This window comes from Prionailurus bengalensis, chromosome D3 (assembly GCF_016509475.1).
Source record: "Prionailurus bengalensis isolate Pbe53 chromosome D3, Fcat_Pben_1.1_paternal_pri, whole genome shotgun sequence".
Lineage (NCBI taxonomy): Eukaryota > Metazoa > Chordata > Mammalia > Carnivora > Felidae > Prionailurus > Prionailurus bengalensis.
In genome coordinates, this window is record NC_057356.1 from 23047633 (window position 1) to 23072232 (window position 24600).

Here is a 24600-nt window from a genome sequence, read left to right on the forward strand (position 1 = left end):
CCTCACCCTGCAAGACACAGGACCCAGGGACCAGGCCCAACATTGGTCTTGGGGGAAGTGACCCACACACAGAAAGAAAGGGGCCCAAGACAGGGCAGGAAACAAAGATCCATATTCCCAGAACAACATGCAGAAAGCGGAGAGGAAACTGTAGTGAATGCACCTTGGTAGCAAAAAGCCAAATTCAAGTGTTCTAGGTCAATAGAGCCAAATGCTGTGGGGAATGTGCCAGTGTTTATCTGAAGGCTGCAGGACCAGAACAATCCAGAGGCTAGAATACTCTTTGAAAAGTGGAGACTACAGTTCCATCCTTCAACCTGGTCGTGAGCTGGCGCATCCTGGCCACAGACAGGATCCTGGCCCTCCCCTCCTATCTGCCTCGGGAGCCTTAGCACCAAGAATGGCTGAAGGGAAGTGGGTTCCTCATTACCACGTTAAAGGTAAATAGCTGCTCTGTCCCCACATGTCCCCTAAATGAAAAGGGAAAAGAACCACATTTTTTAAACTTAAGAAGAGCCTCCTTACAGCTCCTCAGCTAAAAGCGGTCTGCAGACGTGCTTGATGGCATTCCTGCAAACATGGCTATCGGAGGGACGGCGATTTATCACAGACACAAGCATGACCAGAGGTCCACTCGACTAGAGAACCGTGTTCCTGAGCCCTTCCACTAACCCCAGCCCCCAAAGCCCACACCGGCTTAAGTACCAGTCCTCACCAACCTATCAAGGGAGGAGCCTCCCCCCACCCCACCATCCTAGAAGTTGAAGCAGCTTGTGGACAAGTGCGGTCAAGCTCTGCCTCAGGGCTAGGTTACAACTGAACAGCCCCTCGCCTGGGCCCCAGTGCCCTGGACTCCCCACCTCTAACCTCCTCTCCGATTCCTCAGCCATCTTCAGCGCCAGCACCTCAGCCTCCAGCACCTTCTGCTCCATCAGGCGCTTCTCTTCCTCCGTCCGAATGGCTGTGGCCTTGATGCGCTGCATTTCCTGTTCGGCCTCCGCAGCCTTCTGTGCCAGGAGTTTTGCCTCCTCCTCAGTGATTTGGGCCTTTTCCGCCAACAGGTCAGCCGTTTCCTCGGACCGCATCTGGAGAGAAGGGTGCTATCAGCTGGGATGGGGATCGATCACATGCCTGTCATCCCTCCCAGATGTGGCCTCAGAAATTCAGGTCAGCAGGAACCAAAGCGTCAGACTCCCCGGGGCCCTGCCACTGAATGCCCCATCAGATGACACTTTGGCAAGGGCCAGACGGCCACACCCTCAACTTTTCAGAAAGTCCCACCCATGGGGAACAATAAGAAAGCACCTTTTTGAGTACCACTTGAGCCAAGGCTTTTCCCTTTAAATGCGTGGTTCAAACCAGTGGGAGACAGGTAACAATGTTTTTGATTGTCACAAATCAAGGGTAAGGTGGTGCTAGTGGCATCTAGTGGGTAGGGGTCAGGGACACTGCTAACCGTCCTATGAGGCACAGGACAACTTTCATCACAGAGGGTGATCTGACCCCCGGGCAGGCAGAGAGGCCCTGCTTTAAAGGTGCCCTAGGGAAAGTGGGGCTTGGCCACACATAATCTCCTGCCAACATGGGTGGAAAGAAAAGGCACCGTTTTGTTTTTTTTGTTTTTTTTTTTTTTTTTTTTTAGCGAAAATGTCAAAGCAAATGTTACTTATCTGTGGTCCTCAGGAGGCCTACCTAATTCCCAAAACCCAAGGGAATCCCCGTGTAGCCTCCTGGGACCCAGAGTCCCCCAGAAATCACCAGTGCTTCGTTGGCCATTGTTGCTTCTTCTTTCATCTGCAGCAGCCTCCTCTCCAACTCATCCCTCGTGCGCTCAGCCTCCTCCCTCATCTGCTTCTCTCGAGCAAGGCGCTGCCGCTCCATCTGGGGGGTGGGGGGGGAACGAGAGTCATGGGGCTCACGACCTACACTGCCACAAGGGTCCTAGAACACCCAGTGTCTGGAGATGCCCAGGGAGACCCTCTTCGTCCCTTTACTTTAGAGGTTGGCAGTGTCATTCTTGTCACCTACCACCCTCTGTCCTTCAAAACCAGCTGGAGAATCAAAAGCTGTGTCCCTTGAAAAACCATCTAGGGGTGAGGGAACAAACAAAACAACAAAAAAGCCAGCCCTGCCAAGTCCACCTGGATCGAAGAAGGCATTCTTACACACTGTGTGCTGAAATGGCTACCCTGCCGATATCCCTTTTTGTTGGAAGACCTCACGTGGCTCCGCCCAGCAGCGGACAGGACGCAATGCAGATTCCTTCTCCCTGAGATGGAGCCCCAGAAACAGACAGCTTTCTTCTGGTTGGACGAGCCACCTCACCATTTCTCACCCACACGACCCCTCCCACATCTCTAATTTCATCCACAATCACTCCTGCCTCTGACCCACAGAGAAGATGGAATCGTGTAGTTCACACATTGTGTTTCACAGGGGGAAGCCACAGCCCCACAGCACAGACTCCCAGCCTCACGCAGAGGCAGCTCCTGGCCAGGCCTGCAACAGGAGGGAGCTGAGCGGGGAACACGGCCCCCTGTCCTTAAGGCACTGGTACAAAGCTGCCGCCACCTCCCATGCCTTCTGGATCACTGTGTTAATTGGGCCACATGCAGAGCTTAATAAGGGGAACAAGCACAGGACAAGTGCTATTCTCTGTGATCCTAGGGTATTAACTGAGTTCAGAAAGCAGAAGCCAGAAGTGACCACTGCACTATTTTCTTCCTTAAATAGAGCACATTTAATTACTTCTTGCTTCAATTTTCTCCCAAACCCAAGATTTTTAAGATTGCTGCCTTTTGTAAATACTGAGCCAAAAAAAAAAAAAAAAAAAAAAAAAAAGGCATCGGGCCTCGAAGGAATAATGCAAAGACAAGCAATAAAATACTGTAAATTCTTCTCTAATTTTTCCCTTGCAGGTCAGTGAAAAACTTGGCCAGTTTGTTCTCTAATTTCCACTGCATTACAAATTTCCATTAGGTGGATTACTGTATCTCTATTATTCTCCCCTTGACAAAAGCCCAGGCAACCACCTTCCATTCCCAGCACTGCACTTCCCCCTAGACCTCCACCCGATAATAAGGGACCTCTTGTTTGCAAGGTGGTTTAAGTTCACAAAGGCTTTCAGGTACAATGTGTCCTTTGATCTGAGACAGAGAAGGCATACCATTAGCTCCACTTAACAGATGAGAAAACTGAGATCTGGAAGATAAGTCATCTACTAATGTCACATACTAACTTTCACATCTGGTTCCAAGGTCAGTGTCTATACTACTGGGCCATGGAGCCTGGCCTGCAGGTGCCAGGCCCCTGCCTCTGCTGTTCCACAGGCAGTGCAGGTGTGGGGTATATGCACGCTCTTCTCTGCCACAATCTCAAGGCCTACACACTCATTGCCGTCTTCAGATCTCTCACTTCTAAGCTTTGCTCAGCTGAAAAGAGGTCAAAGAAGGCTCTTCTTGAAGTTGCCACTTAGACCTTGCTGGCTCAGGAGCATTTCTTTGTCCAACAAAACCCATTCCACCAGCCTGGCCGCCAAAGCATCCCAAATAGCACATCTATAGTATGCAATCTCAGAGAGCAAAGAGATGGGAGCCCTAAAAGCATGCTGGATCAAACTGGGCATTTCATTGTAAATCTCAGGGCAGGGAGCCAGCCTCGCCAGAGTACCCACATCAGAGAGCTGCGCACAGACTAATGATCACTGCTCCGAGCCTGTGAGTCCTGTGGGCAGCTGACTGCAGCTGCTGCTACTCTGTCTAGGAGTTAGTCCAAAGCCACAGTGGATATTCTCAGCAGCGAGGCTCAGATTAGTTGTGTGGATTTCGCTGAGCCGAGATAGTTTATGAGTAGAAAACAATGATGCGGACTGTCCAGTCTGCTGATAAGCTCTCCTGGCACCTCCCACCACAGGCAATATGCCGCCTGGGCTGACCCGTGGTGGGGAAGTGTGGCTGAAGTCTAATTAGCATTCCCGAGGTAAGCATGAGATGCTGTCATGCATTCTATCACCTTCTAATTAGAAAAGGACAAGGCTGGGCAAAGGAGACCGGCAGGCAAAAAAAAAAAAAAAAAAAAAAAAAAAAAGCGAGTTAGCTAGGTGAATGGATGGATGGATGGATGGACAGACAGACCCAGGCTTGACTATCTCTTCCCAAACCTGCATTACTCCCACTTCACTTAAGTGGGGAAATAACTAGAGATGTTTCTTTTGTATATGCTTTTAGAATTTATTCCTCATTTCCAGAGCAGACACCACACCAGCTGGGCATTGGCCAGTAAAGATCCAACAGGGATAAAATAAGAGAAAGTATGTCCATTGCCAAATGACACCTGTCAGCCTACGACTGCTCCTTACCTCCCAAGCCAAGACCAAGAAGCAGTGACAACAGTGGTACAGACATGGTCTTTCTCACCTGTTTTCTAGCCTTCTCCTCCCTGGCCTGGGCTTTCATCTGCTGAACTTCCAAAGAATCAGCCTTCCTTCTCCTCATAAAAAGGTCATGGTTCCCAATACAGAGCTGGAGAATCTGTGGCCATGGAAGCAGGAGAAATGTTAAACCCCCAAATGTACTTCACTGCCTACCAGCTCACCAGGGCTACAGCATCTTTGTCTAAGGGCTCTTGGGGGCAGCAGGAAACCTAAAGAGCAAAGCACAGAGTGAAACAGCAAGGCCTTCCCTGCTAATGGCCTCCAGGGCTCTTGGCTCTGGAGACAGGCCTCCAGTATGCCAGGGGGCAAAAGTCACAGGTGAAGGGAGGTGCGTCTTCTGGATGCATCTTATTCTCCTAGGATGTGGCACTATAGGGGCACCTGGGTGGCTCAGTTGGTTGTGTCCAACTCTTGGTTTCAGCTCAGGTCATGATCTCATGAATCAAGTGATCAAGCCCTGCAACAGGCTCTGTGCTGACAGTGCTGAGTCTGCTTGGGATTCTCTCTGCCCCTCTCTCTAAATAAGTAAATAAATAGATAAATAAATAAATAAGAATTTAAGATGCGGCACTACAGATGAGGGAGGATAGGAAAGTTCATTCAATAGGGATAACAGGTTATTCACATGAAAAAACTATAAGCTGAGGGCAGCTGGCTGGCTCAGTAGGTGGAGCATGCTACTCTTGATCTTGGGGTCATGAGTTCGAGCCCCATGTTAGGTGTAGAGATTACTTTAAAAAACAAAACAAAACAAAAAACAACAAAAAACAAAAAACACAAGAAGCTGAAGAAGCTGGATCCCTCCTTTACACCACACACAAAATCAACACCAGAAGGATTAAAGACTTAAATACGAAGATTGAACCCTTGAAATCTCTAGAAAAGAATATAGAAGAATATCTTTTTTTTAAGTTTATTTATTTTGAGAGAGAGAGAACCGCAAGCAGGCCCCATCCTGTCAGCACAGAGCCCAACACAGGGCTCGAACTCAGGAACCGTGAGATCATGACCTGAGCCAAAATCAAGCCTAGAAGAATATCTTTATGATCAGAGGATAAGGAAAGATGTCAAACAAAACACAATGAGCACAAATGATTAAGGAAAAGATGTATACATTTGTCTATGTTAAAATCCAGCATTCTTTGTTTGTTAAGACATTAAAAAGGAGGAAAAATAAGCCACAAGCTGAGAGATGATATAATCAATAAAGAATACAAACAACCCAGAGAAAAATGGCCAAAGGACATGAAATAAGTATTTGACAAAAGAGACAAAAAGCCTGGCTAAAAAATATACAAAAAGATGTTCAACTTCATTAGTAAATATAAAGATGCTCATTTATATAATACTGAGAAACCATTTCATATGCACAACACATGTCAAACAAATTTTAAAGGCTGATATTATGAGTGCAGAAGACATAAAGCAAAAGGAAGTTACACCCACTGCACTGCATCTGTAAATTAATTCATCTCCTTTGGAAAACAACATGGCTTAATCTTGAATTTGGACATACACTACAGCCCTGCACTTGTACTCTTAAGTAGATACTCTCTAGAGAAACTATTGCCCATGTGCAGCAGGAGGCAGGTACGAGAATGTTCCTAACAGCTTTGTTAAAATGGCAGAGAAGTAGAAAGCACTTCACTATTCACTAATAGGAAAATGATATATATATGGGGGCGGGGAGAGAGGGGGAGGGAGACATATATATGTATCATTGTGTGGATATATGTATATATGTGTACACTTATCTGCACACAATGGAATACTATACAGCAGTGAAAATAAAGGGATCATCTCTTTAAGCATCAAACATAGACACATCTCAGAAAATAATGTACAAAAAAAGTGAAGAGCATAGACAGTTGACAGCACTTATGTCAAAAGTACACAAAACTTAATAGTACATTCATTTTTCTGTATAGGAAATAAAGTTCTGAGGAAAAGCGAGCGAATAATGAGCACCCAGCTCAGAATGGTGATTGCCCTCAGGGAGGAGGATGGGGGAAACCAGCAGGGTGCTAACATGGGGGGGTTTAATAGTATCGGAGTGTGTGGTTTCTTAAAGCTGGGTAGTGGGTGTGTAGTTTTTTTTTTTTTAATATTTATTTATTTTTGAGAGAGAGCACAGCAGGGGAAGGGTATAGAGAGAGGGGGACAGAGGATCCAAAGCAGGCTCTGCACTGACAGCAGTGAGCCCGATGTGGGGGTTTTGAACTTATGAACTGTGAGATCATGATCTAAGCCACTGAGCCACCCAGACACCAACTGAGCCACCCAGACACCCCACATAGCTATTTATTTTTGTCACTCTTCATATTTGATTTTTTTAAATGTTTATTTTTGAGAGAAAGAAAGAGACAGAGTGTGAGCCAGAGAGGGGCAGAGAGACAGGGAGACACAGAATCCAAAGCAGGCTCCAGGCTCCAGGCTCCAAGCTGTCAGCACAGAGCCCAACATGGGGCTCGAACTCATGAACTGCGAGATCACAACCTGAGCCAAAGTCGGACGCTTAACTGACTGAGCCACCCAGGTGCCCCTTTTTGTCACTCTTTATACCTTCTATACACATTATACTTATCCTTTTATATATATTAGTTACCTCCATAAAAATACTTGTTAAAAATCCCACATCACAAAATTCAGGTTTGACTTGTTAGGTTAAGCTAAAGAGAAGAGTCTTTCAAGTCTATCGGCAAAGCGTGTAGCAAGTGAGCTACCTATCATTCTACACCTCACAAGAGGTCACTCTCTCAAAAAAGGCGCTCAGTTTCTTAGAAAAACTTCGGTTATTAGTAACAAAAACTAGGATCTCAACTTACCAGCTTATTAACACGAAGCTTTGAGGAGTTAAATTTAAAGACATCGATTTTCTTATCCAGTGGTTTAATAGTAAACTGAAAGAAAGAAGCAGAAAAAGTTTCAGTCTGACAACCTAAAGTGTTAGCACCAACCAGGAAATTCCACAAAAGCAGCAACCACACTGGCAAAGATCCAGCACAAGGCTGCACCTTGTCCTGGCTTCCGGCGCCCGGGCACTAACCCACTGTGATTTAGAAGCAGCTGAGGGCATGGAGTCTGGGGCTATGGAAGGTCAGGATCCTGGAAGGGGTGCTGTCGGCACCATCTCAGGCTTGGAAACCTGAACTACGGACCCCTGATGGGCCCGACCGTGAGGCCAACGCTGGGAAGCCCACTGCAGCATCCCAGGCCCAGTTCTGCCTTCAGGAAGCTCACAACCTAGCTGGAACTAGACTCATGACTCAACTGTTACTTAAGAAATTACATCATCTCTTAGCGCCTCATCGGGTGGCAAAAATCACAAATGTCGTGGGGATTCAGAGTAGATCTACCATAAGTAGGCGGGAACTTCAGCTGGTCATAGACAAAGAGAATATGATAGAGGACCTAAAAGATTGGGTGGAGGGCTATTCAGGACAGGGCAAGCGACAGAAATGAGGCAGAGAGAGAAATGAGCAGACTGTGTGTGTGTGTGTGTGTGTGTGTGTGTGTGTGTGCGCACGCGCGCGTGTGTGTTTGACGTTACTAGCTCTCTGATGACTAAGATGATATCACGGGCTCATACTGGGAGGAAGGCAGGGGTGGGCTGGGGGTGGACAGTTGGAGGGGTTTGGGTTTGATGTGACAGCATACAGGTCATCACCACAGGTTTCTGAACGTGGGGATTATCAGATGAAAGCTGTTAATAAAAGGAATAAAGTGCGAAGAAGAGACCGTGGTAGCAGAGGGAAACTGCTCTCGAAATCAAAGGGGAGAAAAGGATGAGTGATAAGGACAGGGTGGTAGCTAAGTAGGAGATCCCAGGGCCAGACCACAGGCAGGGAAGCATATAAAGGACAAACGGCAATTGCTGTTCTCAACCACTCCTGATTAGACCGTTCCATTTCAAAGAAGCACTTAAAAAATGGATATCTATTCCCGAGAAAGCCGTGCTAAGCAGATCAATACATCTGGGAAGATGTATTTTTGGGTATTTCTTTTGCATATTATACTGTCCAAGGAAGGAGGGGTTAGCATACTGAGGACAGAAAATGATCCTTTGGTTAGCTTTCGGTCAAGCTAACTTAGAAGCACTATTGCTCTTGTGTAGGCGGCTATTCGTGAATTTCTTGAGCTTATTTTTGGCTTTGAAGTCAAACCCCGGAGCCGTCAGTGGGAAACCACAAACAGTGGGGAAACCACAGGCTTTGCCGGGACGCGCACAAAGAATCAATGGATCACTTAAAATAAACCAACATTTCTGTTTTGACAGCACGGCTGTCATGCATAACTACTAAGACTACTTCCTATTATGTCAAGTCAGCTTGAGGTCCTCTTACTGCACGAAGTTATTGACATGATGGAACATGATGGTGCCCTGCCCCCGGAGAGGGTATATTAGAGTTTATTGTGTCAGGCTATACTAGGGGAGACTTTAATCCTTGGGTTCTGTGAAGAACGAGTGTTTTGGGAGCCTTTAGCACACAAATGTCTGGATATGCAGTAAACAGACTTTATGAAATTAGAGATGAAAAACTACCGTGCCATAACATACCTACTACTTTAAGTCATGTGGGGCTTTCAATTTAAGTATTTTTAAAAAGCAATAGTTAAATGCTCCTTTTCTGAGGTACTTAACAAAAAATTTCAGAGCCAGAATGTTTTGAATTACGAAGCTCAATCTGTCTCATCAAGCATGGCCGAGTAGATCTCAACCACTTATTGGAAACCAGGAGCCTGGTGTTCCCTTTCTCAAGTTGCTACGAGGGAAGGGAAAACAGGAAATCTGCTCAGGGTGGGGGCTCTGCAGGCAGCAACACGAGCCGTCACTGTTCCTCATTCCACACTCAGCGTCCCAGCTGTGTGTCACCGAGCACCATCCAGGCCTACTGCCCTCTGCCCAGTACCCTGTGCTCTCAGGACTCCTACTCAGCGCCCTGCATCGGAAAAGTGCCCCCAGGGCTATGGCTTTGGTGAACATGGAGCTCAGCCCCTGCTATTCCCTTCACCAATCACCAAGTCGCCTGATCCCTCCACATCTTCACTTCCTGATGTGACACGGATACCCCAAACCCGGCCCCTACTCTTGCAGCATGTTCTTAGGAGGAGAAATCAGAGTCGGGCTGAGAGCGCTTATGAAAGCAGAAAAGCACCGGATCATTATCACGTGTGTCATCAGTCCCTTGCGCTACAGGCCTGTCTCACAGCAGTCCAGTCCTTGCTGGACTGTAACTTCCCTGAAGGTCGAGACTGGCTTTTCTACATCTTCATTTCCCCTACGAAAACTAACACAAAGCAGATGCTTGATAATTCCTTTAAAATTAACAGAGAACAAACGAGTGAATGAACAAACCTAAGATTACAGTGTTTGGGAAAGATCACCATCCGGTATAGGAACATGTGACTTCTAACTTAGAGTGCTCAGCCAAGTTATTCAAACTTCATTATTTTTGAATTCTCATAAGCAGTTAGCCTGATATTCTTATTTATATCCTCACAGAGAGACAGAAAGAGATACACATACGTATATATACATGTGGGGATAAATACTTAGACAGATATCCCCACCCTACGTATCAAGCACTAGACACCGAGAGAGGGTTTAATGTATACCACATTGAAAAACACAAACAGAATTTCTCACCAGAAATGGAAAGGCAAGTAATAAGACAAGGTTACTTTCTGGTTGGTTTACTGTTCTTTGGGGTTTAGTCTTGACAAGTTGAGCTTCCCAGCCTCTTGTTGGTCAGCAGGGGGGGGTTAGTGATGCTACTTGAAAATAGGATGCCAATACTGCTCTGTAAACAGGAAACAGCAACCAAAACCCAAAGCCTGGGGAGTAAAGGATTTTACTGATAACAAGGAGAAGTCCAGGGAGGAGGAGAGATGGGGACAGGCTGGCAGCTGGGCTGCTGGCATGTCTGCATGCGGGGCCTGTCCTACCTCCTTGTCGCTGTACGAGATGTTTCTGATTTCATTCCACGGGAAGGAGATCTTGGGGGTCAGCCTGTTCTCAGGGTCATAGATGTGAAGCCCCAGAGCATCCACTCCAAGCAGCAACTCTGTGCCCTTTTTATTCTGTGGAGTCAACAAAGATCAGCCACCGTCAGCTCCAGCAGACGTGTGAGATTTTATTCAACTTCCCAAAGAACCTGGCACATGCTGTTACATCTGACGAGTTCCAACAGGTCCCAACAGAAGTCACAGCTGCTGTGTAACCCAGGGGGCTCCAGCTTCCTGAATTGGGGCAGGCAGAGGCAAAATACCATCCTCATGACTCAGTGTCCCCCAGAGGGATCACTGGGGGCTTCTGTCACTGGCTTGATGGCTAAAGTAGCAGCAATCTAAGCACTGTTACCTCCAATTAAATACAGTAGTCGCCCCACACCCACCCCTTATCTGTGGTTTTGCTTTCCACAGTTTCAGTTACCCCAGTCTAGAAGCAGATGATCCTCCTTCTGAACTACTGTCAGGTCAACAGGAGCCTAACGCTACATCATAACACCCACGTGATCCACCTCACTTCATCTCATCATGCAGACATTTAAGCCTCTCGCATCATCACCAGAAGGGTGAGCACAGTAGAATAAGATGTTCTGAGAGAGAACACATTCACATAACTTTTATTATAGTATATTGTTATAACTGTTCTTTTTTATTGTTAGTGTTGTTAATCTCTTACACCTTGAGCCTAATTTAGAAGTTAAAATTATCATAGGTATGTCTATACAAGAAAAAAATATAGTATAGATAGGGTTTGGTACTATCCATGGTTTTAGGCATCCACAGGGGCTTTTGGAAAAGTACTCCTATGGATAACGGGGAACTACTATAACCAGGTTATCACAGAGGTAGAATAAAAACCCATAGGATTAAACATTAAAAGAAAAGGTAGGGGGCGCCTGGGTGGCTCAGTCGGTTGAGCATCCGACTTTGGCTCAGGTCATGATCTCACGGTCTGTGAGTTCGAGCCCCGCGTCAGGCTCTGTGCTAACAGCTCAGAGCCTGCAGCCTGCTTGGGATTCTGTGTCTTCCTCTCTCTCTGCCCCTCCCCTGCTCATGCTCTGTCTCTCTCTGTCAAAAATAAATAAACATTAAAAAAAAAAATTTAAAGAAAGAAAAGGTAGTTGTACTACCAGAAAGAAAATTCTAAGTGCTAGGATCAAATGGTTTTATTTTATGTTAAAATGTAGTCTCAACATGATAAAGCAAATATAGTCAAATGTTATAGAATCTAGACAGTGGGTATCTATGGGTATTTGTTATAAAATTTTTTCAATTTTCTTATATGTCTGAAAATTTTTATAATAGAACACTGGAAAAAATACTCCAAAGTGAACTGTATATAAATTATACCTCAATAAAGCTGTTTGAAAATGTGATGGTACATATGTTGGTTGGCAGGCAGAGCAGACAGAAGGCAAGTGTCCTGGGCCTCCATGTCACTGACCCAGCAGTGGGCCTGGGGTTACATCTTCAGGCTACAGATCCATCCACCTGTGCTGTGTGGTCTGGCCCTTGTGTGGTAGTGGAAGGAAGCTCCCTGCACAAGGACCTAAAGCACCTGACCCCTTGCTGACAAGAAGGAAATTGAACCAGACTCAAAGGCAGGAAAATAGATCTGCAAAGTGAGAAGGTGCTCGGACTGTGATGAGAAGGACCAATCTAACAGCAGGTGTCAGATGGACAAGTGAGCTCTCCAAGATAAATCTTTTTACTCCTTCTAACACCCCAAAGTCAGGAGCTATCACTAAACCAGGAGAGAGATCCCTCGTCTGCAAAGCTCTTAAAACTACTACATTAACACAGTGAGGCTTTGTACTTTTAAGAGCTGTAGTACATTCTGGAAAACGAGATACTTCATTATATTTGTGACTTTTTTTTTTAAGTTTATTTTTGAGATAGAGATAGCGCACACAATGAGCAGGGGAGGGGCGGCAGGGAGTGGCGGACAGAGGATCCAAAGAGAGCTCCGTGCTGATAGCAGAGATGCAGGGCTCAAACTCATGAACCATGAGATCATGACCTGAACTGAAGCCAGATGCTCAACCAACTGAACCACACAGGTGCCCCTATGACTATTTCCTTTAAATTAAATTAAATTTAAAAAAAAAAAAAAAAGGATTCTACCCTCTGCTTCCTATCATGATGCCAACATTCCTAGGGAAAAAACAGAGAGGTGCGACTCAAGCAGTCCCTTTTAAATTGTTTTAAGCACATATCTTCCTTAGTTGATGGTGAAATTACAAAAACTTGCACACAAATGATACTAAAATATCCATTAGCTTTGTCTACTGCATTATACAAAACATATACACATACAAAATAGTGTATTTTGGTCTGATTGCTACAGAAATATTCCCGGGGACCTGGGTGGCTCAGTGGATTAAGCATCTGACTTTGGCTCAGGTCATGATCTCACAGTTCATGACTTTGAGTCCTGCATTGGGTGAGCTCGAGCCCCACTCTGGGTGAGCCCTGCTTCTCTCTCACCTTTCTCTCAATGCTGCTGGTGGGATTCTCTCTCTCTCCCCTCTCTCTCTCCGCCCCTCACTCACTTACACTCTCTCTCTCTCAAAAAAAAAAAAAAAAAAAAAAGAGAGAGAAGAGAAAAAGAAAAAAGAAATATTCCCTAATGAGAAACTGGTTTTTAAGGATTGTAAAACACTACTTTTCTAGAATCTAGATGGTGGGCATATGGGGCAAGAGGAAAGATGTTGCCAAAACCACAGAAATGTGTTAAATTAGTCTGACCTTAAAGAAACCAGACAATTGGGGCACTTGGGTAGCGCAGTGGGTTAGGCATCTGACTCTTGACCTTGGCTCAGGTCATGATCTCACGGCTCATGAGTTCAAGCCCCACAGTGGGCTCTGTACTGATGGTACAGAGCCTGCTTGGCGTTCCGTCTCTCCTCCCTGTGCCCCGCCTCCCCGTTGCTTGCACACACACAATCTCTCTCTCTCTCTCTCTCTCTCAATAAATAAAATTAAAAATTAAAAAAAGAAAGAAACCAGACAGTTAGCAAATACAAATTAATAAAACTTTAGAAAATAACCTCGGGGCACCTGGCTGGCTCAGTCAGGAGAGCATGTGACTCCTGAGCCCAGGATAGTGAGTTCAAGCCTCATGTTGGGTGTAGAGCTTACTTAAAAATATATATATATATATATAGGGTGCCTAGGTGGCTCAGTTGGTTAAGTGTCAGGCTCTTGACTTCGGCTCAGGTCACGATCTCACAGTTCATGGGTTCAATTCCCACATCGAGCTCTGCACTGACAGCACAGAGCCTGTTTGGGATTCTCTCTCTCTCCCTCTCTCTCATGTGCTCTGTTTCTCTCTCTCTCTCAAAATAAATAAACTTAAAAAAGAAAAAGAAAATAACCTTTTGCATGATTATAGAAAATCTTTTAGGTACTCGTTTGCTATACGAAATAACATAACTTGCCAGTGTAATTTTATGTAATGAAATCCATTAAAGATCGGTATTTAGAAAACAAATCAGGTAGAAAGCTATCCTAAATTACTTAAAGATTTTATTTTTAAGTACTCTCTATGCCCAATGTGGGACTCAAACTCACAACCCCAAGATCAAGAGTCACATGCTCTGCTCACTGAGCCAGCCAGGCCACCCCATATCCTAAATTACTTAAAATGTAATACAATTTACCCAAATTTCATATAAAATTTATAAGAACCCTGAAAAGGAAAGTAAACCATAACTCCAATAAGGGATGCCTAAGTGGCTCAGTCAGTTAAGGGCTCTTGATTTCAGCTCAGGTCATGATCTTGCGGTTCATGAGTTCAAGCCCGTCAAGCCCCTCGTTGAGTTGTTGAGTCGAGTCTCGGGATTCTCTGTCCCAGTCTGCCTGCTCCTCCCCTGCTTGCGTTCGCTCACGCTCTTGCTCTCTCTCTCACTCTGTCTCTCAAAAGGAATAAATACAGATTTAAAAAAACACCACAACTATAATAATAAAGGTGGACCACTGTGGATGGTTATTTTAACATCTACTTATCTGTAGCTTGGAACCAGCAATGGAATACTAGAGCCAATCGCATGAATTCCTTTGGAAGGAGCTCCTAGATGCTGCACCAGCAGCAGAATCTTGGGAGAAAGATGCTCAAGAGGCCCACCCAGCCAGGACTGAAAACAAAAGCCTCTGGTGCAGAAGCAGTGGGTTCCCAGGGGACAGCAGTGGGACTATTAACGGTCTGAAGAGAAAACCAATTAGCCTGCTAGAGAGAACAAGAGTCCCACCCAAACAAATCAGTAATCTATAAAAGCAGCTTTACTCTCCTTGTGCCTTGGGGGAAGAAAGTATTTACAGGTGCTCCCTGTGGGCCAGATCTCACAGAGCCAGAAATAATCAAACATTACACTCAGAGCATTCAAACAGGTTTCTGCTGAGCAGAGCCCAGGACCAGGCCCAAGTCCCCCGGGGGCTCAACTGACACTTAACTACGGAGGATCTAATTGAAGTCCAGAAATAGAAAATGAGGCTATAAGACCCTCTCCTCTTCCTCTTCCCTTCTCCTCCAGTGAACCATTAAAGAGTCTGCTATCCTGGAATAAGGAAGTAACCCATTTTCGAAAGCAGTTTGCCCTGATTCAGCCTCTGTTTATACACAGGGAAGTCAAAGAGGGTTCAACACACCCGGATTGCAAAGTAGTTCACACCGTACATCTCCAGGTCCTGAGCTATCTTCAAATATTCCATTTCAGCTTCATCCCTGTGAAGAGAATGAAAGACACTGTCACAGGAACTAAGTGAGAAAACAGAGGGCGGGCACACGCCACCCTGAGCATTGGAACCTGCCAGAAGATGTCAGCCAGAGCAGATACCAGCAAGGCTCTTCCCAGCCCTGAGTCTATTAAACGCACCGAGGTCAAGCAGAATTTCCCGGCCTCATAAAAGCCAGAGAACAGATTCATTACAGTGTCTCTTGGCTTCAATTTCACGCTTTGCCCTTGATAAATAATGATACCCGTCTCAAGGAATTCAAGAAAAGCACGTGGTATGTTATCTTCTTCCCTCAAATGGATTTGGATATGCAAATTTGATTTAAGTTGTTGCTTTATCTGGTTGTGAACTTTTTTCACCTACAAGGTTTTGGTATTGAAACAATTCTCTCAGCAACCTACCGGAGAGCTACCTTCCTGATTTTATTTCTGTGGGTGTTGTCAGAGATTAGGTCAAGAGCTATCCGGGCTGTAAAACCCAACCCAGGTCACCTACTTCTAAGCTAGGAGTCAGATTAAGATCTTAAAGCAATGACTTGCAGGAAACTCCCAAATAGGTGCGATATTGAAATATTTTAACTAGGTCTCCCTATGACCTTGCCTCTTCCCTCTCTCCAATCTCAAAATGCTCTCAAATGGAATTTTAAAAATTCAACCTGAGAGAACACACAGTGTTGGCAAGCACGTGGAACAACTAGAAACACACACACTGCTGATGTAAACTGGTACAAACAATTACCTTGGAAAATCGTTTGATGTCATTTGTAATAGCGAAAAACCAAGAGACAGCCCATCATACCCAACATCCACCAATAGTGCAATGGGGAATTCATGCTTTAATAACATAGTGGAGTTCTGCACAGCAATGAAAATGAAACTGTTACTGCTATTACACACCACAAACCAATTCTCACCATATGATTCTGGGTAAAAGAAGTGAGACACAAAAAATAGGGACTCTCCAATCACATGTAAGTAAAATTTAAAACATGCACTGCTACTCCATCGTCAGGAGAGTGGTTAGCTGTGGGGAGGAAGGATGGGGAGTGATAGTGGGGGGGGGTGGTCACGTGCTATCTCATCACCTGGTATTACACGGTGTTTTCACTTTGTGGTAATGCATTGAGTGGTACGTTTAAGACTTGTCCACTTTTCAGTATACATGGTATTAAAAAAAGAGCACGCTAGGAAGTTGATTTGAAGAGGACAATATTTTAAAGACTAATGAAAAGATGATCAATTCCTACAGTGATCAGGGAAATGCTAATGAATACTTAAGATACATGTCTCCTCTTTTAGATTACAAAAATTAGATTGATAAAAATGAGTGGTAGGGAGAGAAACGAGGCGGGGAGAGACGTGCACACACTGCTGGTAGGCAGGTAAACAGGTCCAGCCTTTGCGGAGGGCGATTTAGTGGCACCTGTCAGAACACAAAATGCTCATATCCTTGGACTCAGCAACTCTTGCAAAGAATGTATCCTCAGAACTGCTCATATAATTATATAACAACATTAGGCTGTACATTGCAGAAAGTGAAAATCTATAGCCACTCCAAATGTCATCAGTAGGGAAATGGACACAAAAGCTATGGAATATCCATACATTATAATCCTTAACGTGAAACCTAAATTGCCAATGAGTGCAGTGGGCCTGTACATCTGGACAGGCTGTATTCATGCACTAGAAGAAGCACACACAACACTGAAGACCAGCTACTCCCAGCGCTCCCTTTTTCTATATACCTCGGTACTGCATTTTGTTCAACGAGCGTGTCCTAATTTCATAGTTCTTAAAAAAAAAAAGTCCATACGGAAATGTAAACCGACAATGAAGCAGCCTCACCTGGCTCGGCCTCGGTGCTCCGCGTACCAGGCTGTAATTCTTTCCTCCCACATTTCTGGAGTCATTTGATACAGATTTATTACCTACCAAAAAGTAGAGCAAAATAAAAAACCCACATACAAAGAAAGTTTTGGTATTGTATGCCATTTTCATAATTGTGCATCATTTTTACAAAATAGCAAAGCTATTTTTAAAAAGCCACATACAGGGAGCCAGTCACACGGCACAGAGGTGGTGCGCACAGACAAGCACCATTCAGTTTGAGTCACAACTCAGAAGGGTGCACCATTACTCAGGCGTAGGTGCACCCCTCACCCAGCTGCCGTCCCTCTTTCCTGGGCTGCACGTCCCAGAGGGAGGAGCTCAGTTGGGTCGGCCAGGGCTAAGCTGTGTGTGCTGCTGCCTCCGCCTGCACAAAAGCCATCAAAGGAGCAGGGAAAGTCAGGTAAAGGTGAGAATCGGGCCTTTATTACACATGACAAATGAGTGGAGCTATAAAACCGGGAGCAGCAAAAGGGAGGGAGGGCCTGCTTCTGTGGCTAATGAACAAGATGAACACTGAGGATTAAAAACTACAATGTCCACCCCAATTCATCTCTATCCACCCTGCCCAGCTGCAAATAGCTCAGCTCCCTGGGCTGAACACACACTGCTCCACACACCTCCCTGGGAATCGCTGGTGCTCACCCACCTTGAAGGAAACAAACATTTACAGCCCTGGCAACCGCAAATGAATTCCACGAACCTTGGCTTTTTAATATTCTTAACAGAGATTCAACATTCTTTACTCATCAAGATTGATCACAAAATATTTATTTAAATGTTTTTGTCATGTACTTCCAATATTCCTTCAAGCCCCCCAGTTGGCTTTATCACAGAGCACATCTCTGCTGTGTCTTCCCAAATAGGGGATTGATTTCTTCTTACCCTTTTTGGAAGCAATTCTTCTTGGGCCAAAAATCCCCGCTTGTGAACAGAGGGGTCATAGTCACCATACTGGAAGGAGAAGAAAGGAGAGCAAGCGATTGAGATTCTAGAGACAACTGCCATTTCTGAATGGAGCCTGACTCTGTCTTATCCCCTCCCAGCTCGGGGAGCAATTCAGTTCCAATTCAGTTCTGATGCCAAGTCAAGATTTCTACCTTGCTAGTTTGTTACCCTTGAATGAAAATACAAAGCTGATTATATCTATGAACAGAGTTGTATAATCCCGTGAGGGATGGATGGGTAATGTGCTAATAAGAATGTGACATTTGTATGGAAATGTAGCCGTGTTTTCTAACCCAAAGAAAGCAGTCACTACCAAACATTAGCTTTTGAAAGGAAACAACAAAACACAACTGTGAAAGTTGTAATTAACAACGTGTGATAAGAGTCTTACCTACAAATCCTTCTAAGTGGCTGGTAATTGGAGACAATTGCTAGGTTGGGAGCTGGGAATAACGCAGGCAATAGTTCCAATACCTTTCATTCAAGGCTCTGAAAAGTGCTTTGGAGAAATCTGATGCCAAGGCTGTCATTCCCATTGTACAGACAAAGAAATGAGTAATAGGTTAACTGATTTTCTTAAAGCTGCAGAGCAAGTCATTAATGGGGCCAGAAATGCATTTTAATGTATTTATTTAGGGACAATAACTTGGAAATTTATGTTCTGATTTAAGAATGAATATCCCTTTCTTTCCGATGTTCATCAGCAACTTTAAGTTGTCTCATCCCATGCCTGCTAAAAAAGCACCATGAACTGGGGTGCTTGGATGGCTCACTCAGTTAAACATCTGACTCTTGATTTCAGCTCAGGTCATGATCTCGTGGTTCATGAGTTGGAACCCCACGATGGGCTCCGTACTGACAGTGTGGAGCCTGGTTGGGATTCTCTCTCTCTCTCTCTCTCTCTCTCTCTCTCTCTCTCTCAAAATAAAATAAACTTTATTTTTAAAAAACACCATAAATTAATGTCTTTTAAGAATCTCATCATTATCTTGCAAATAGTAGAATTGTACTGCGTTTTTTGAGCATTTTTAAAGGAATTAATTTGTCAAATTAAACATTTAAAATATGCAGTTTTTGTACCCCTGTCTTCATTTAAAAAAACTTGAAGGAACCTGGCTTCTCTTGATCTTCCAAAGGCCTGAGGATGTGATGAGTGAGTAACTGGACTGAGTTTGTTTTTTTTTTTAATTTTTTTTCAACGTTTATTTATTTTTGCGACAGAGAGAGACAGAGCATGAACGGGGGAGGGGCAGACAGAGAGGGAGACACAGAATCGGAAACAGGCTCCAGGCTCTGAGCCATCAGCCCAGAGCCTGACGCGGGGCTCGAACTCCCGGACCGCGAGATCGTGACCTGGCTGAAGTCGGACGCTTAACCGACTGCGCCACCCAGGCGCCCCTCTGGACTGAGTTTTAAGGGCACTCTCTCGGGAGGCAGCTGCAGAGCACAGGTAAGAACCTGGCTCTGGAAGCAAGCAGCTAAAAATTCAATCCCAGCTCTTCCACTTATTAGCTGTGACCTTGGGAATTTTTGTGTCTTGGTTTTCTCATCTGTTAAATAGGGATAATAGCAGTATTTGTCTTATAGGACTTTTATGGGGATTAAATGAAATAATACCCATACAAAATTTTTTAATGTTTATATATTTTTGAAGGAGAGAGAGACAAGAGTGTGAGCAGGGGAGCGGCAGAGAGAGAGAGGGAGACACAGAATCCAAAGCAGGCTCCAGGCTATGTGCCGTCAGAGCCCAACTCGGGGCTTGAACTCACGAACTACGAGATCAGAACCTCAGCCTAAGTGGGATGCTTAACCAAATAAGCCACCCAGGCGCCCCCACCTCTCTGATTTTTGAAGGGGTAGGATGCTAAAGCAAGCCTTGTTAGTCGCATTTGCAGACCTCTTAATGGTGCTGACCAGACTCTAAATGCCGAAGTAAGCAGATATGCAAAGTTAAAGTTGTAAATTCAGGTTCCAAAGGCTTGTAAGATTAACGACCCACATTACCATACTGAGCTCCCAGCTACTTCAGTGATCAAATATGTTACACATTTGAGCAATGCAGAGGCAGCAAAGACCCTACTTAAAGAACTTCACCGCTGGACTAACTCCACCTACAACATTAAAGCCACCTTGATACGTGTGTCTGCTCTTAAATGTCTCTTCAAAATACAAAAGAAGAAGAAAATCCTTAAGTTGTGGCAGTTAGTGAATATAAAGGAAAGTCATACCACTCCATAGATGGAGATGGCTGTTCCTCATCCTTTTATGTACGGATGCATTCTGGTAACAAAACCAGGAGTGGATTTACTTTGAAACTAATATATATTGGGTTCAGGTCTCTCTGCACCTGTGTGGGCCTGAACTAATTTTGTACTCAAAATTTGGTATTCTAGCATTAAAAAGAAACTTCAGGCTCCACAAAACCTGGATCCACCCCTGATATGAACCAATTGAATTTAAATTCAAGAAGGGAATTCACCATTTAGAGGACTCTTGAAGTCAATTCTTAGGTTAAACAGAGGCTCTTTCTGGATATGAAATACTAGCCTCTGCCTATATACATGGGAAATTCGACCAAATGCTCTGAACAGGATTTCACAAAACAGATTTGGTCAATACATACACAGAATGAATAGATTCCTTACCAAAACACCGGTCACTATATTCAAGGTGGATTAAAGGCTCAAACCCATAAATGAAAATCCATAAAAATACCAGAATAAAATGTAGGACATGTGCAGAACAACAGTTGGTGAGGCAATTCTAAAAGTCACCCAAAACATAAAAAGATTGACAAGTCTGATAGATTAAAAAAAAAAAAAAAAGATAAAAGGTCAACACCCATAATATATGGAGCTCCTATAAATCAATTAGAAAAAGATGAACAATAGAGTAAAAAAATGGGCAAGCTGTAAACACTTGATTCACAGAGGAAAGAAATACAAATGGCCAATAAATCTATGAAAAGATTCTCAGCCCCATGGTAATCAGGAAACAAAAACTTAAAAAAAAAAAAAAAACACCTATTTTTCTGTCAGATTAGCAAAAATTTAAAAGACTGATAGCATCCACTATTGATGAGGATGTAGAAAAACAGGTATTCTCACACACTGTTCTTTTTCTTAAAAAATTTTGTAATGTTTGTTTATTTTTGAGAGAGAGTGCACGTAAGCAGGGCAGGGGCAGAGGGAGAGGAGGACAGAGGATCCAAAGCAGGCTCTGTGCTGACAGCAGTGAGCCCAACGCAGGGCTCAAACTCCAGAACCATGAGATCGTGACCTGAACTGAAGTCAGATGTTCAACCTACTGAGTCATCCAGATGCCCCTCACACACTGTTCTTAAAAGTTAAATTAGGACAAGACTTTTGGAGGACAATTTGGCCATATATATTTAATGTTTTTTATTCTGATAGATTTATATACCAAAAATTCACCATCTTAAGCATACAATTCAGTGGTTTTTAGTATATTCAGAATGTTGGACACCCATCACCACAACCTAATTCCAGAATATTTCCATCATCCCAAAAAGAAATCCATACCCATTAGCAGTTAAGTCCTAATTTCCTCTTCCTTCTAGCCCCTAGCAACCACTAAATCTACTTTCTGTCTCTATGGATTTGCCTATTCTGGACATTTCATATAAGTGGAATCACACAATAGGCAGCCTTTTGTGTCCAGCTTCTTTCACTTGGCATTATTTAAATTTTAAAGGTTCTTATCCTTCAGCCCAGTTATGCCATTTCTTGGTATTTATCCTAGTGAAAGATTGTTCATATGTGCCCAAAGAGGCATATTCAAAGATGTTCACTGCATTCGTTTAAATAGAAAGAAAAACAAACCTACATATCTACCAATAAAGACATATTGAAGTAATCCACAGTCCCTCCTTTTCAGGAAATACTGTTCAGTAGTTTAAAAATGAAGCGGGAAGGGGTGAGTGGGTGGCTCAGTCGATTGAGCATCTGACTTCGGCTCAGGTCATGATCTCACAGTTCGTGAGTTCGAGCCCCACGTCACAATCTGCTGACAGCTCAGACTCTGAAGGCTGCTTTGGATTCTGTTTCCCCCTCTTTCTGCCCCTCCCCTGCTGGCACTCTGCCTTTCTGTGTCTCTCAAAAATGAATAAACAATAAAAATCAGGTGGGACGAGGGGTGCCTGGGTGGCTCAGTCAGTTAAGCATCTGACTTCAGGTCATGATCTCACACCTTGTGAATTCGAGCCTCACATCAGACTCTGTGTGGACAGCTCAGAGCCTGAAGTCTGCTTCAGATTCTGTGTCTCCCTCTCTCTCTGCCCTTCCCCTGCTCATGCTCTGTCTCTCAAAAAAAATTTTTTTTTAATTAAAAAAAAAAATGAAGTGGGACGATCTGTTCTGATAGTTTTAAGTAAAAAGGGCATGGTATACAGGAGGTCCTCTGGGGTAGCCACCTAGAAGGGGAATTTCGGGGAAGGGGTACTCCCTCACCTGATGGGCTCCTATCACACCCATTGCTCTACAGAGATCATTCCAATTCACAGTCCCTTTCTGCCTGTATGTGAGCTCAGACAACACTTCTCTCGTATTTACTAATCGTTGTCAACCTTCTGGGTTTGAAATGGCATGTTAGCGTTGCTTTTTTTTCTTGATTACTACTGAGATTGAACATCTTTTTCTATTTACTGACCATTCTCATGTTCTCCTCTATAAAGTATGTATGCCCTTTGTATCTATTTTTCTGCTATCTTTTTCTCATACACTCAAGAGTTCTTTATGTTCAAGGATAGATCTATAATTCTGCTTGTAGAAATCTACCTTAAGAGGCGGAAACTTTAGGGGTGCCTGGGTGGCGCAGTCGGTTAAGCGTCCGACTTCAGCCAGGTCACGATCTCGCGGTCCGGGAGTTCGAGCCCCGCGTCGGGCTCTGGGCTGATGGCTCAGAGCCTGGAGCCTGTTTCCGATTCTGTGTCTCCCTCTCTCTCTGCCCCTCCCCCGTTCATGCTCTGTCTCTCTCTGTCCCAAAAATAAATAAACGTTGAAAAAAAAAAAGAGGCGGAAACTTTAAAAAAAAAAAAAGAGGTGGAAACTTTTGCACATGTACACGAAGATTCATATAAAAGGATCTTCAGTAAAACACTATTGATAACGGAAGGGGGAAAAGAGAAACTAAACCTACCTCTCCCTTAGAAGGGGGATGGATCAATGAATTAGGTTTACTCATCAATGGCCACCATACAGCAATTAGGACCAACAAGCTACATCCACACATACAACATGATACATCTCAAAATCAATGTTGAGTGGGAAAAAACATCAATGTGTAAAAGTATAAGCCATAAAAGGGGGGCGGTGTGTGAAGGACAACATCATTTATATTCAACTTTTGCCTCTTTGACATTTTCAAGTTGGTCTCTTCCCATCCAACTGACTACTGCCCCAGATGTGAGCCTCAGAGCCTCTCCCCAGGATGACCACCACAGCCTTCTAACAGGTCTCCCTGCTTCCAAACCTGTCTCACTCCAATATGGCCTTCACACAGCCACCAAAGGATCTATCTAAAATATAAACCCTTCACTGGCTCTGTACCACCCACACAATAAAGTCAAGACCCTTTCTGATCTGGCATCCTACAGACATACCCCTCCAGCTTGCTACTGTCAACTCTTGCTACTTTCCACCTACACTGTACATATACCCAACTCAATTGCCTTTTGGCACTCTTTTTCCCTAACTGACATCAAAGAGTACCAAGAAACGGTAAGCCTCCTCTCCCACCATCCATTTCTCTTTCTGAACACTAGAAGTCTGCAGGCCAGCACTGCAAGACTGGTAAATTACATACCACGATCTCCCAAAGTCATTTTTAATAAGAACACATTTCAAACATCAAGTTGTCAGTATAGAATCCAACAGGTGGCTTAAAACATTGCAAGATGGTCTGGTATGTCATGTGACTGGACCGAACAAAACAAAACAAAACAAAACAACAACGACAAAAAAAAAAAAAAAAAAAGCCCAGACTTTCGATTCAAACATAACTCAAACTCTAACCAAGAAATATGGTTCTTGTTAACTGAACCATGTGATTAATATTTGTATTTATACTTTGAGGGTAATTGTTTCTTGATGCTGTGGAATTAGCTCTGTCTATATCATTCCAACAGCTGAAATACCATAATGAATGCATTTGTGCATAATTACATTCCATGTGTTAATGAGCCTGATTCGTTTTCCGCACCATACTTCTAAAGTTCCTTTCTGTTTCAGAAAGGTTGAGGATGAAAACAAACTGAATATGATGGAGGAAACCAGTGTGGTTTACTGAGAAGTTTGGACTAAATTAGACCCTATAAATGAATCTGGAATTTGGTGAAAGGCAGTGCGTGCTACCCAGAGACATCCCTCACACGCTACAAGGGGAGGGCAAGAGTGGAGTGCTGAGTTAAGCGTCCCGGATGGTAGGGTTCTCATCCCGGCTCTAGTCTCCAGTTCCACTCTGCTTCAAATCTTGTCCATCAAGAAGTGGGCTATAAATTCCATTGAAAAAGAATTAACATAAAGTATTAGGACTTCAGACAAATTATTAATCCTTTCTGAGCCTTAAATTCCT

The 24600-nt window shown here is 44.0% G+C and overlaps 1 protein-coding gene across 11 annotated transcripts in view; it reads right to left on the reverse strand.

The window, feature by feature from the left end:
* Nucleotides 1-24600, reverse strand: part of NF2 (neurofibromin 2) — an 80785-nt gene that overhangs the window by 21791 nt on the left and 34394 nt on the right. For 6 of the 11 annotated variants that reach the window (XM_043557961.1, XM_043557962.1, XM_043557963.1 and 3 more), the window contains 8 exons: nt 17947-18015; nt 17020-17102; nt 15089-15164; nt 10379-10513; nt 7258-7332; nt 4416-4529; nt 1759-1881; nt 868-1085 (listed from right to left, as the gene is read on the reverse strand). In XM_043557961.1, the coding sequence (XP_043413896.1) occupies nt 868-1085; nt 1759-1881; nt 4416-4529; nt 7258-7332; nt 10379-10513; nt 15089-15164; nt 17020-17102; nt 17947-18015 (893 nt within the window). The remainder of the gene's footprint in view (nt 1-867; nt 1086-1758; nt 1882-4415; nt 4530-7257; nt 7333-10378; nt 10514-15088; nt 15165-17019; nt 17103-17946; nt 18016-24600) is intronic. The other 5 variants (XM_043557972.1, XM_043557968.1, XM_043557964.1 and 2 more) reach the window with 4 other exon arrangements.